Source organism: Lepisosteus oculatus, chromosome 5 (assembly GCF_040954835.1).
Source record: "Lepisosteus oculatus isolate fLepOcu1 chromosome 5, fLepOcu1.hap2, whole genome shotgun sequence".
Lineage (NCBI taxonomy): Eukaryota > Metazoa > Chordata > Actinopteri > Semionotiformes > Lepisosteidae > Lepisosteus > Lepisosteus oculatus.
In genome coordinates, this window is record NC_090700.1 from 57,168,096 (window position 1) to 57,182,556 (window position 14,461).

The 14,461-nt window shown below is 39.2% G+C and overlaps 1 protein-coding gene across 1 annotated transcript; it reads left to right on the forward strand.

Moving 5' to 3' along the window:
- The first annotated feature begins 1,355 nt into the window (after positions 1-1,355).
- kti12 (KTI12 chromatin associated homolog) lies at positions 1,356-9,638 on the forward strand. Its single transcript, XM_006628893.3, has 9 exons — positions 1,356-1,598; positions 3,476-3,527; positions 3,933-3,985; positions 5,396-5,451; positions 5,733-5,812; positions 6,654-6,813; positions 7,318-7,380; positions 7,721-7,789; positions 9,138-9,638. Exons 1-9 carry the CDS (start codon positions 1,448-1,450, stop codon positions 9,279-9,281), a joined length of 828 nt encoding a protein of 275 aa, XP_006628956.2. The 5' UTR covers positions 1,356-1,447; the 3' UTR covers positions 9,282-9,638.
- Positions 9,639-14,461: the final 4,823 nt, after the last annotated feature.

A 14,461-nucleotide genomic window follows, 5' to 3' on the forward strand; every position in this document is an offset into this window, starting at 1 on the left:
GATTATGACCACAGAGACAGTGATTTGTCCGTCTAGAAAAAAATAACACACACAGACCACACGTAAGTAAATATAATTAACTCCTTTTTTTCTAGGAAGTCAAATCATTGACTCTATAGTAACATAAAAAATGTGCAAATCCTGAGGATCATCTAAAATGCCAAGATAACAACTTTTTAGACAAAAAGTACAGTGGTGCCTTTTACATTTTATATCTAGAACAAATGCAGCAATTTTAAAAGCAAATAACTGAAGACTGTTTTTCTTTGTCATACTATGTCATTCAAAATGTATTTATTCAATTTTTTACATGCTTAAATGTTTGCATCTGACACTTGCATTTGCTTTTACAAATGAGCTAACCCATAGATCTAGTCCAGTAAAAATCATTCTTTAAAACTGTGGGAAAAATCCAGGATTGTCAGGTAAACAACACGGAAATGACTGAGGAAAGTTGGCTGGTGGTGGCTTTTTGCTGAGGTGTGCAACAGCTGCGTGTCTCCCACGTCACTTTGTCGGCTGCAAGACGCTCACATAGAGCAGGGTAGCCGTGTTTGCAAATGTATAACAGAACATGTTTGTTTGGGTGGGTTTTCTCTGGGTGCGCTAATTTCCTCTCTCCTTCTGAAGTGCTTAAATCTGCACGTGTCCTGGTGGCCTGTGAAGGGTGCAGACCTGCTTTGCATCCTTTCTGAGAATGGAGGGAATTACTATTTTAAAAGTAATACTGCATATAAACCGGTTCTCTCCAATCACTGTCAGAGCCACTGTAAAAGCCACTTTCTGAAAGTGGACAGTACTTGAAAAACCACTGTCTACAAACATTACAGTTCTGCATTAATAACAGGCGGCACAATGGATCAGTGGGGCACTGGATTCACTTCCAGACTTCAGGGATCTGCGTGGAGTTCGTATGATCTCACCATGTTCATGTGGGTTTCCTCCCATAGTGCAAAGACATACCTGTAGGTTAATTGGCTTCTGGAGAAATTAGCCCTGTGTCTGTGTCTGTCTGTCTGTCCTGTGATGTACTGGCATCCCATCCAGGTTGTACCCCATCTTTGCCCCAATAGCTTGCCGGCAACCCATGACTTTGACTTGGAAAAGCTGTTTGAAAATGTGAAGATGGATGAAATAATAATTTTATTTAAAAAAAAACTCTTCCGTGACGAAAGAAGCAGTACCAAGAAACCACTATGCCAACACAAAATCACAAACCGTGTTATAAATTCGATTTATAAATACAGTAAACAATACAGTAGTTATACATTTGTGGCTCAGAAAAACGCTAACTTCATGGAAACCATCTGCTACCACGGCCATCCTGGCCACCATAACCCTTGAGTGGAAAACACTTCCGGTTCAACATGGCTGCCTCCTGACTGACTGCCTGCAGACGCCGGAGCTCGTAGAGACAAGTGGTCTCGATTTTGTAAAAAGTATCAAGATGCCGCTTGTCGTGATGTGTGGATTTCCTTGTAGCGGTAAAAGCAGACGAGCCCAGGAATTAAAAGAGTATTTTCTGAGCAAAACAGACAGGAAGGTGTATGTGGTGGGAGACGAGACGGTGGGAGTGGATAAGAACAGTGTTTACGCAGGTGAGGCTCGGTGCGTTGCTTGACGCACCACACGTATTACTTCGTCTTGTGCACATGGTAACGATTCGTTAAGCGGAATTAAAACTAACAGTTAATTCATGGTAGAAAGTACATGTACGTTCTCTCTAAGAATCCGAATTGACCGCTTACGCTGAGTGAAAATGCTGTTTAAACCGTAAAAGCCAATTCTCTGTTTAAACGCACTGTAGTTTATATGGAATTTTGCCGGGCATCGATATGATAGTGTTCCATAGCTTCATATTACTGACAGACCATACTGAAAACATATTTTCTTAAACGTGCCGACTGCAGAACAGCGTGGGCACAAGTCAGCTGCTTCTTTTACTGAGGGTTTAAACACCACTTTTACACAAATGTTTATTTTTCGCTTTCCATCCTATTTATAATCCCATACTTTATCGTTGTGACTTTTCTTTTCGCATTGTTTTCAGTCTGTTTCCTGATGCTTAAACTGAGCATAAGTTTCAATTGTGCATTTTTCAGATAAATATGTCTGTTACTGGAACATTTCCTAATCTAAACGAGCAGTCTGTGCTTCCCGGTCTCTGCGGCTTCTTCCCTGTTGTGATTATTGAAAGTGGCGCTCAGGGATGTGATCTTGATTGGGCCATCAATCATATCATTACACAGGCAGCATGCAGATGTATTCGCCCAAAATTCATGACATTTATTTATTCATTGTCAGATCTGCTTTCAAGAAATGCCAGTGAAATAATCAAAGCGAGGCTTCCTGCAGCTTTCTTTACATGGTAAATTCTGGCAAAAATACAACGGGGCCAGTATTCTCATACTGTTTCCAAGCAACACGCATAATTCTCTCCTAGGATCATTGATAAGAGACATACAGTATGTAGGTAGAACACACTGAAGCATGGAGCGGAGAGAGGTTTGTACAAGATGGCCTGGACTGTTAAACAAATAGAATGTTTTGAATTTATTTTATTGTTATATAGCTGCTAATTGAGATGGAAAACATTTTGAAGGAATTGGTGTCTAAACTTCCTTATTTTCTCTTTACTCAGAAGCCAATTAGGGTCCACACAAAAAGATGTTTTAGTGATGCCCTTAAATTGTGCATAGCAATTCATGAGGCTGCTGAGACCATTCGGCAGCATAGGTACAATTACTGATTTGCGCACCATTACGCGCCAGCAGCCCCACTACACCACATATCGGGGGAGAAGTGAGAAATTACTTCAGCAGTTGAATAAAAGTGACATTTTGGATAGGGCAGATTGTTCAAGCCCAGAGTGGAATTTATCCAGGACACTGGAGTTAACACCCCAGTTCTTAAGAATAGTGTCATGGGAACTTTAATGAAATGGTCAGGACCTCGATGCCATGTCTCAGCTGAAGGTGAGTGGCACTCCTGCAGCAGTGTCCCCCATCACCATACTGTGGCGATGGTTTGGAAATTCTGGTCCAGAGGGATGTGTGCCACCACCTCTTACTGCTGTGATCTGTTTTTCCTTTCAGATCTCCCATCCCAGTACGGATCAGAACTAGCCTTCTTTGGCTTCTGAGATCAGTCTGAAAGCGCTCCTTTTATTGCTTAGAAAACCGCCTGAGGCTGTGCTTTCACAACCCCAAAATACACAAGAAGGTTTAAGTTTGGTATAACAATTTGAGACATAAATCATAGCTGAAATGACCATCATTTTCTCCTCTTGCTTTGGTGTTATGGGTCATGAGACTTCTAGAGCTGCGTGGAATTAGATTTCGGTGAACAGGGTGTCGCTCTGCCTGATGAATATGTGTGCAAGTTGTGAGTCCATGGAGAAGTTTTAGCGTTGTTCTTTGCATACTATATTAGAATTGATCCCTTTGACCACACTGCCTGTGCCTCTTTCACACAGACTCCCAGAAAGAGAGGAATCTGAGAGGAGCCCTGCGAGCTGAGGTGGAGAGGTAAGATTCCGTGTCTGAGATGATGTTCACATGGACGGAACTGAGGACTTTTTGGACCATGCCATTTTTTTAGTTCACTATCTTGCTCTTGCTCATGTTAACACAGAATCTCTCTTTATTCTTTTTTTTTCTGTTTTCTTTGCAATTCCTACAGTAATGGTAGTAAAGTGTCATTGTGTTACCCAAATGTTTTTTTTTTGGCATTATATTGAATGGCAAGTGAAAAATAAGAGCTGTGTCTGTTGCATGTTTTTCTGTTTAGATGAGAATTCTGATTGAGAAACTTCTGTTGAGATGCATGATACTAATGTGAAACCAGAGATAAAAAAATACTGTTTTAAAAGATTTGTAAAGATGAAAACCAAAAAGGATTGATGATTAAGTTTTGTGCTTTATGTACTGTAGGAAGGTTAACAAAGAGGATGTTGTCATTCTGGATTCCCTAAATTACATTAAAGGTAACAAAGAAATTAATATTATATTTTGGAAGCTATTCAGTAATCTTGACTTTAAATGCTGATATCTGCAACATTTTGTTACACGGTACAAACATTTTGAAGCAAATGTCCTTTCTATACTTCAGTTGAAAGGGTCAGGGGGATGGTATTTGGTTGATCACAGTGGAGTAATAATTAGCAAAAAACCAACTGCAAGGCTGTACTGGAAGTGTAATGTACTGTAACATCATTTAGACATCGCTCTATACTGTATTGAGGCAACTCAGCAGCCAAAGAGCCTTGTCATGTGTTTCTTTTCTTTAAATTCTCGTTAGGCAAGGTGTCAGTATTTAATTAAAATAGAACTTTAGCTGCAGACAGGTATTTCAAATGTGCCACAAGAGAACTGCTAATTATTTTTCCCTGTGAAAGAGGAAATGTTTTGAGCATGCTGTTTTACTGATTCATCTGAAAATTGTATATTTGGATATAGTCCACCAACCATTTTTCTCTCTTTAAAATGATTCTAATATTTAATCCATCAGATTGGTGATTTTTGTCTTTGATTTGCAAGCATCAACATCTTTTTTTATACTATTGTGCTAAGCCAAGGATTTCCATCAAATGTAAGAAGATTAACATTTAATACTTTAAAAAGACATCTGAAAAGACAAATTCCTAATACAAGAAATTGTATATGGCCAGTAAAGTGATCTGATCTTATCTTAAAATAGATGTGCACATTATGTACTGTATATTCATCTATTCCTCTATTATAAAACAGTTAAGTTTGTAATAACTCTTACAAATTCTCAATGTTAGCATGAACCTCATAGCCACTTGTGGCTTTGCTTGCTAGATATGTTTGTAAAAGATTTATTAAAACCTAAATTAAGATTAGAATGCTTTCATCAACAGGAGCAAGAAGGAATAACCCTCTGTTATAAATGTTAGTTTATGTTTTATAAATATTTTATGTAACATTTTATTTCCTTGATCAGCAATATGTTATTTCACCTTGAATTCCTGGAAGTGTTGATCAAAAGAGAAAAGGCAATTGTGGCTTTAAATTACATGGCAATTCAAATACAGTCTGTTTTGAAAAATGCAATTAAAATTATTGAATTCTGAAACTGCCTTGGAGATGTATTCTAGCAAATCTCCAGAAAAATCACAATTTCTTCAGTAGCTTTATTGTGCAATTACAATAATGTTTTTTCCCTGCGAGACTGGGTTAATGTTAACTCTAAAATTAGTTGGTGCGGCATCAGAACTATTGTAGAGCAATATATACAGAACCAGTCATCTGGGATTGATCGGTCTGAGACTTGACTCCAAGTTTGTACAGTCAATAAACAGCAGCTTTTAGAATTCCCCAGTCCATCACTATAAAAAATTGGTTTTAACATCAGTGTCCTTAATTTCTTTTAGGTTACAGATATGAACTTTTCTGTCTAATAAAACACACGCAAACTCCCCATTGCCTGGTATGTAAGTTTCTACAAAGCATTCTGATACCTTATCCCTTTGATTTTATGTGATTTAGCAAAGATTATTGCTTAAAGTAATGTGGATTTAGTCATTTTTATTCCTTGTTACTGCCAAAACATAAGCAATATAGAGTTTTGTTATTCTAATGCATACATTTTATGCCTTTATTGGAATTAACAATTGTTCTTTTCCAGTAAGTAAAAAGGCAATTATTTTCTCTGCATTTGATATCCATAGCATAATATGAAACTCATGTACTGTATTAATTGATTTTTAGGTATATTGCTTGACATCAGCAGAAGTCAGCTCTACCTGGAATAAGTGTGGAGATGTAGAAAAGCAGTATTCCCAGGAAATGTAAGAGATGATTAACAAGGTGTTTTTGCCAGAAAAATTCCTTCATTGCTCACTTCCTTACTCATTTTGTGTAAATGGACCACTGTTTAGGGGTTTTATCAATTTTGGGTGAATTTAACTTGGTGGAAAATAAGAAGTAGCTCATACAATGCAGGAATCTTTGATTTAAAAAATTAACTTTGAAAGTACAATTTATGACTTTTGCCTCATTTGCTTTGGATTTTTAGTTTGGATAGTGCAAACTGATTTTCAGCATACATAAAATCTACAGAAGATATCCTGCTAATTGCCTAAATAATGTAAATGTTACCTTCCAATATTACCCAAATCGCTAAAATCACTCACTGGCGCTGATGCCTGTAATCAGTCCTATAAATTAGTGTCAGTTGATGTATAGGACTTGTTGTCAATTCATCTGTAAATTGGTAATCTGTAAGTTTTGTGCTATTCTCCCTCAATGTGACATTTCCATGTGGAAATGATCTGCCTGCCAGAAGCTTAGAAAGATTTAAGTTTCACCTTTGTCATATATAATAATAATAATAATAATAATTGCTTACACTTATATAGCGCTTTTCTGGACACTCCACTCAAAGCGCTTTACAGGTAATGGGGACTCCTCTCCACCACCACCAGTGTGCAGCCCCACCTGGATGATGCAATGGCAGCCATAGTGCGCCAGAACGCTCACCACACATCAGCTATCAGTGGGGAGGAGAGCAGAGTAATGTAGCCAATTCATAGAGGGGGATTATTAGGAGGCCATAAATACAATGAAATACTTCCTCACATAACAAATTTCATCACAACATGTTATTAGTGTTCATTTTTGCTGTTGTAGTTTAGATGCCCTCATTATGAGATTTGAGACTCCGGACTCTAGGAACCGATGGGACAGCCCTCTCTTCACTGTTCAGAAAGAGGACACACTGCCATTTGAAGCAATCTCCGATGCCATCTTTCACAGAAAAGCACCTCCGCCTAACCAGTCTACACAAAGTGTGAGTGACCCTCCTCGACCAGCTCTGTTGTTCTTGCTAGAGCCTCTGTCCAGCCCGAGACGGAGCACCTTGAGTAGTACAAATTGTAGGGCTTAGTCATTGCAGTTTATGATAAAAAAATTGCATTTCAGAAATGTTCTTTCAGGGAAACAGATTACTTGAGACAATGGCAACATAGCTGTTTTTTATTGTTCATATACAATATACAATAAAATACAATTAGTTGTTTTTATTAGCACTTAAGAGATATACAGTATCAGGAGATAGAACCTAAGAAATGAAAATCACGTGCAACCAGTACATGAGGACGTGTTGCCGTACTTATCAGAATCAAGGTACAGCTCTTAAAACTGTGCCTCATAAGCAGTTCAATTTTTATTCCTCCCTGTCAGCTGTATCCATTCCAGATGGGTTTCAGCAGGAGTACTTTGTGATTCATTCACACATGTTCAAACCTCTTTCCTGGTTGCTTTCTAACCTTGTATATCTTATTGTCCATTGTAGCAGCCACTGTCGTCTACAAACTTTTTGTACGAGTTAGACAAAGTTACCCAGGATGTGCTCATGGTAGGTTTTGTTTCTGATGAAATGTTGTAAGTTATGGTAATTGCTTTCTACACATTTTTGCATTCCTTTAAATGTTACTGAATGGCATGTCGAAGTGAATAGTTTATAAGCTCTTTATTAACTTGTTGTCAATGACTGTCTAATAAGAGGTGTAAGTTATTTTTCTGTGGATACCTTACATCTGCTTTGTCATGTGAATGGTTGTTTAGATACAACTGCATTTTAGTCACAAAAGAATTAAGGCGTCTAGCAACACTGTAGAAACTGCTTTCGAATGTATTGGTACTTTACCTAGTACTGGTTATCTCTTATGATGTCTCTGCTCTCAAATTTCTCCTAGGCTGTTTTGAATGCTCAAAAGACTAGTGTCCCAGGGGAGGTCTTAGCTGTACCTGGAGCCACAGAAAAAATATCCTTTGTGTCTTTGTGCTGTCTTGCAGGGACTGTACCACATGTTTCAGATAATAGAAATATCCTGGGCTCATCCCCAGAGGTTTGATATAGGGCCATAAAACAATTTTAAAGCAATAAAAAGATACCAATGGATTTCTTATCCTCACATAATGTCACACCTGGGGGCAGTGATGCACAAAGCTGCCAGTCAGGTTTTCAGCTTTTTGCAGCATAATGAACCCTTTGAAGCACAGCACTTATTCTGTGACATGCCAGCAGATTCTTTTTGTCAGCTAACTGCAGTTTCCTGATTTCAGGAGGGTTCTCCGAGATGTTCCCATTAGTACTTTACTGTACTTTTCATCTTTTTATAGCTCAGACATAGGAAGCATCTGTCTACAAATTCTCAAATGTGCAAGATGTGATTTCAGGGAGGTTAAAACAACCTCTCACTGAGCCTTCCCTAAGCGTTTTTGCAACTACAGTACAAGGATTGTATTTTATGTGTTAATCTTTTTGATGACATAGATCTTTGGCCAAGTATTTACTGTCACTTCCATTACAGGGGATTTTTAACACCTGGCGCGTGGATCTTTACTTGGCAAAAGTAGTGAGAATTTGGCCTCATTAGGCAAATACCTAGTACTTGGATGCTGTGGACTGTACTTTCTTTTGGCCTTAAGCTTGTAGTCATGCAACTAGCCAGGTTTTGGCATATCACTCTGAAATATGAATTCTATAGAATGTTGTAATCGGGAAACCTTTATTGCTCAAAAGGCAATTAATTTCTTAGGATGCATTAAAGCAGTGCTGTGACAGTTTGCCCAGAACTGTTTCACCATGTTCAGTATCAGTGCCAGGAAAAAGCATTTAAGATAAGGAACAAAGAATTCAACATCACAAGATTGCCTCTCTTTTGTCAGGTGAGCCCTATGACGTCTATATGGTTTCCTTGACTGATGGCTCATCCATCTTTTACATTGAGCATATCCTATACCAGATGTCTCTTTGTGGCACAAAAATGATGGTGTGTAGTTTTGTCCAGGTCAGTCACAATATAGGTGTGAGCAGTAAATGCTTTAGACTTATATGATCAGTTTGTTTATTTCATTTAAAGTTATCCTGTGCGTGATGTAGGTAGTCATATCTGTCGTATAAATATGTCATATCTTATCCAGTTATAATATATCATAAATATATAAGGGGATGTTGAGATTTGCATTTTGCTCATCTGATGATATACGTAAATACTTCTCTTTTCTTGGGGAACGTCACTCATCTGAAGGGTCTTTGTAAGTTGAAACCCAGACATTTTCGTTCTTTGCATTTTCATTATTACTTGATTTGCCTTAACCTCTCCGCACATAGAGCTGACCAGAAGTCTCAACATGGCTGAGCTACGCAAGCTTCGTCGTCAGTTCATCAGTTACGCCAAGATGCACCCAACAGAAAACATCGGGCAAATCGCTAACATGTTTGTACAATATTTAAACAAGAGCATGCATTAATATTTTATTAAATATTATAAAGGTACACTTTAATATTTTATATGGACTTAGCAGGAACCTTCAGTTTCATTTTAGCCATTGTTCTTAATCTATTCCTGAGTCACACATGAGATCAAGAGTAGAAATGGAAAACAGACTTATCTATTCCATTTCACTGTCCCGATTTCAAAATGAACATTGAATACATTGAGAGAGTGCTGAAATTTTATTTGAAAACCCTTCGTCTAAAATAAAATCCTGCATTGTAAATATGCTTAAAACCCGGCCTTACAAGGCAATTTTTTATTTGTTTTGATGTGATAAATTTTTAAATATTGGAGAGTATGGAATTAATAAATACATGACGTGTTTTAAGTCTTTTGGGTTATCATGTTTTTTTTCCTTAATTTACTCCACAGATTTATGAGCTGAAAATGTGAAATCAAGCCAAAGCATAATATCTTATCTAAAGAGCTTCAAATTACATTTTGACTGATTTTTAGGTTCTACTGGTTGGTTTATTGTTGTTCATGAAAATCCGTCAAGGATGAAGTAGTGAGTTTTACATCATCAGTGTCTGAATAGACTCCAGGGTATTTTATTCCCGTTATCAAGTTTGGATTCCAGACAAGCTATAGACTCTCGAGTGTTTCATTTATCTAGCAGTAACATTGCTCTGCAGCTCTGGGGCTCATGAGTCCAGCTCTGGAGTTGAGTAATTTAGTCGCAATTAAAATATAATCCTGTTGTGTAATCATCTATAAGGGGATATTCAGTCTTTCTAAGGATCTATGCTTAATGTGCTCGGATGCACAATTATACTGGCATCTTTAGGTCATATACAAGCAGAATGCCTTAACAAGACCTAGCTGGTTTTGCAGGAATTGAACCGATTTCTCATTAGCAGCTGGTGTTTCACCAGCCCATACACAAATCTTTTCCCTCTTCATAGTTCATTTTTAATTCTCAGCTGAATACAATTTGTCTAATACATATACAACCACTTTTTAAACAACCACTAAATTTTAAAACCAGCACATTGTGGGAGATTACTGTTTTACCAGTTAAACACATTTGAATTTTTAAAATGTTTTTCAAGATGACTTCCCACTTCTGTTGACTTCAGTAGACTATGCTGGTTGAGGGTTTTGGTCGACTGTAATACCTTCACTCTGTGTAAATGTAAGGAGCCGCCGACAAAGTTGTTAGTTCATTGACTCCAAATGATTAACAATAGGAAATACAAGCAATCAGCAAATAGACTTGCACCTTTTATTATACAACTGAGGATGCCTGTACTTGTATAATAGACTGGAACTCATTATGCTGCAGTACATCAGAGTTGCACAGTACCAGTAACACTGTTTTATTCACATCTTATCCACAATTATGAAGGCAAATTAAGTTTAAATTATGTAACAGTGTTCTGTCTTCAGATCAAGAAGTACAGGGCCTCTGCAATATTAAAACAAGCATATCCAAACCTGGAGCAATTGATGCTTTTCCACAGGAGTGTCTGGATCAGGCCCTTCCTGCCACCCAAACTCATGTCATCGTGAGCCCTCGAAACTTGTTTTGGTAGCTGGCAATCTATCAGGGCTCTTACACAATGTCAGGGGGTTTCCACCTGCTGTGAAAACCCCCTCCTTGACTTGTGTAGGCGGGTACCCTATTTTGTAATAAAATACCCCTGTACCTTCAGCAGTACACCTCTCTGAGAAAATGCCCAAAGGAATTTACTCCACTTTGCAGTTTCCTTTCATCTTTTAAACTTCCAGTGCTTTTAGAATTGTGTCCCTGGTATCTATTCTTGATTCTTTAATGAGTTTTTAAACTATTTGTGAAGATCCCTGACTGATTGTTCAGGTGACAAGTGTCTTTCTCCTGGTAGGTCCACTGTCCCTCTTTGTTTCAGCTTCTATTTGTGTGTTTGTACAGCTGTGTGTGTGGGTTCCTTAGAGGTATTTTAACTTTTGCTGACAATGCATAAGGTTGTTGCTCATGTTGAAACGACGTGCAGATATGTAACCTGGGGCTCTTTTGCTTGCAGTCGGCTCTTTAATGTCTCAAAGAAATGTATGAAGATGTAAATGTTACATTAAAACGGGTCTGTTTTGTGATGGCTTCTATCGCTAGTGACAGCAGGATTCAGTCATTTCATTTTTCTTCCCTAAATACTTGTTTCTGCGTTGTCAAAGAAAAAAAACGAATATGACACGAGATTAACTAGCAGGAGCCTGCTGACTTCTTTAAATTCTTTAACATTTTGTTGTTAGAAAATGCCTCGGTCTCTTTCTACCAACGGTTTTGCCAGAACCCCCTTTCCTTCCCTGCGTCTGCAAGGTGCGGAGGCAGACGTTTATCTCTGTCCTGCTGTCCTTGTTTAATGTGGGCTACATGTGCCGCTGTTCACACAGCGTGATTTCCTTCAGATGACTGAATTCACTCGGCCTGTCATCAACTCATCCACCCCCAGGGGGGTAAACCTTGTGTTACCCCTAGTTTAACGCACTGGCCTGGTCTTCTAGAGTCATGCCATCTTCTACTCCAATTTACTCTGACGGCCGCACCATCTCTGGAGGGGATACAGATTGCATTTAACGTTTCGTTAGCCGGCCTTTCCTGTGTTTTCCAGTCAGTTTATTCCACGCGTTCCTTCGCTTTGCAGCACTGGGGAGGGGGGAGTGGGCACACGGAGTACGTGGGCTCGCTGAAGATCCTCCGGTAGTTCAGCCATGCTGGTGGCCCCAGGGGAATCTGTAATAAGGGGAAATGAGAGGTGCTGTCCTCAAGTCAGGTTAGCAACGCCGAGGGTCATAATTAAGGCGGTGTGACGCAATTAAACTGTGACTGATGAAAGCCTGCAAGTAAACACAGCTTTGTAATGTTGTACATTTGATGAGCTCCATTAAATGTAAAAGAAATAGACAAGTCAAGCTGAAAAACTGGGTATAGGGTATCTCCTGAAATCGAGAATGTTTACCAAGGCTGCACACAGAAAAACAGGAGCCACCAAGCCTCTGCTTTGACATCTAAACACGTGCTTTTAGCAAAATAAATGGTTGTTTTGCTGAATATGATTGTTGAATGTTTAAAGGAAATGTTTAGATTGGACCACAACTTCTTTCCCTTTGAGATTGTTTCATCACTCATTCATCGGTAATTTAGGGCTTAGCAAAAACACAAATACATCTCTGCATATTTTGTAGTTTGGTTTTTCCTGAGCCGAAAGGCTTTAACATTTTCACGCTGGGACCTCTGAATTTTTTGTTGCTGGTCAAAAATGTTACTGTTAGCCCAATACTGGTAATTAAAAAATACTAACTGTATTTCATATTAAGGGAGACTTGAGGAGGAAAAAAAAGCAGAAGCCCGATGACAGTTGAAACGGAGTATGCCAAGATTAATCTGCAGCTAGTGGGAGCGCTTTAATGTGGAAATAATTTATCAGAAGGCCTCTGAGAATTCTGCGTGTGAAGACGCTCTTTTAAGTGTCATTTGGTTCAGCTATCCAGCTGTGTGTTTCTTGCTTTGCTGAACTACATCTTAAACTTCTCTGATGGTAACCAAGGTCAACTCAGTGTTATGAGTAATGAGAGCTGGAGAGAAACAGAACTTTGAAAAGTAACATAGATTTCCTTCTCTGGTCTGGGGGAAGTAACATTGTCTTTTGTTGAAAGCTGTTCCCACTATTGAGAATTTCATATTGTCCTGAGATGATTTAAGACAAAAAAAAAACACCATGGAAAGACTTAGATCTCAGTAAAAGCTGGTTTTGAATAGCTTCCTGTCTGAATTTAAGTCTGATTCAATGGCTGTTAACTTTTTTTTTTTCACAAAGATTATTTCGGTTTGCAGAGGTGTAAAAAGAGAGCTTTTAAAGGTGCGTAACTAGTTCTCTGTTGTGTTCGGCTGTTAATTGTGACATCTTTTACAGGCACTTACTGATGCCCGCTTCAGGAGAAGTCGTGATTATGACTGGAAGGGAGCTGCTAGAATTCCTCTGACATGGTTTGGGAACGCAAGCTTTGAGGGCGTTGTGTTCTGTCTGTGGCAATCATACACCTCATGCGCGGGCAATTGCATTCAAACATTTAAAGGCTGCACTTTCCCATGAAATACTTTTTCTGCAGCTGGCAGATGTGCTGTTTTAGGCACGGGTGTGAAGTTGAGCTGCAAGGCTTGGTTCTGTTTCTAAAAGAGCCTGAGGGTTCTGGATTAACAGCATCCCAGAAGAAGAAAAAATTGAGTTTCGAAAGGAAAGCAGTTAGAACTCCCTTTGACAAGCAGAACACTTTGCAGCAAAGATGTTCCTCAGTCGGTTCCTCATTTTTGGCTGCCAATGGATAACTTCAGTGTTTGTCCACTCCTGTATTGGAATAAGAAACAGTACATTATGGTTCCTTCATTATTTGAATTTATTATTGTTACATGATCTTTGGAATAAGAAATAATACATTGGTACAACAGCATATGAGATTCCTTAGAATTGAGGCAATATGTGCTCATGCCTTTAAGAATTGCTAAATTATGTCAAAAACCTCCTTGGCTAAGGTACCAGCTGTGGGTCGGGATTCAGCATTGATTTTTTCCCCATTTATTCCCTTTTTATGCTGCTGTTCTATTGGTAGTGTACTCACCCAGACTCCTTGTCTTCTCTGACGCTGTGTTGCCTTGTGTAGACTTGCTCACCGCGCTTCAGGGCCGGCAGGGTGGGAGACCGGCGGCACGCACACACATCCAGGGGACCACGTGTTTCCGAGCTCGTCGGCCCCTGCGCGCACGGACTTGCGAATTGGAAGCAGTGGAGCTGAAGTGCCCACTAATTGCCGCATTACCCTTAGTTATTTGTGTCGTTCGAATGTGCTTGTGTGTAATCTTACACTTATGTGCGGTACCGGATTAACTATTAGGCTCTGTAGGCACAGTGCTTAGGGCCTACGAAATTTTTAGGACCTACGAAAGAGGGAAACACTAGCGACTAACGAAAACCGAACTGAAACAACATGCTTGCGATCGACTCGAGGCGCTCCAAATCAATAATCATACGCCCTCTGCCGGCCGTTCTGGAAACTAGACGTATCGAAGTGATGGGCGCTCAACTCGCTCCATCGATGACGTGGTTTAGCGTTAGAACAGTGTAGCGCCGTAAGGCAGGCTGGCAGCGCCCATGGGGCTGGACTTGAGGTCAGTGTAAATAG

Coding starts and splice junctions, on each gene's coding strand:
- kti12 (XM_006628893.3), top strand. CDS start 1,448: ATGCCGCTTGTCGTGATGTGTGGATTTCCTTGTAGCGGTAAAAGCAGA. Junction 3,528..3,932: donor CTGCGAGCTGAGGTGGAGAG/GTAAGATTCCGT, acceptor TATGTACTGTAG/GAAGGTTAACAAAGAGGATG. Junction 7,790..9,137: donor TACCTGGAGCCACAGAAAAA/ATATCCTTTGTG, acceptor ACCTCTCCGCAC/ATAGAGCTGACCAGAAGTCT.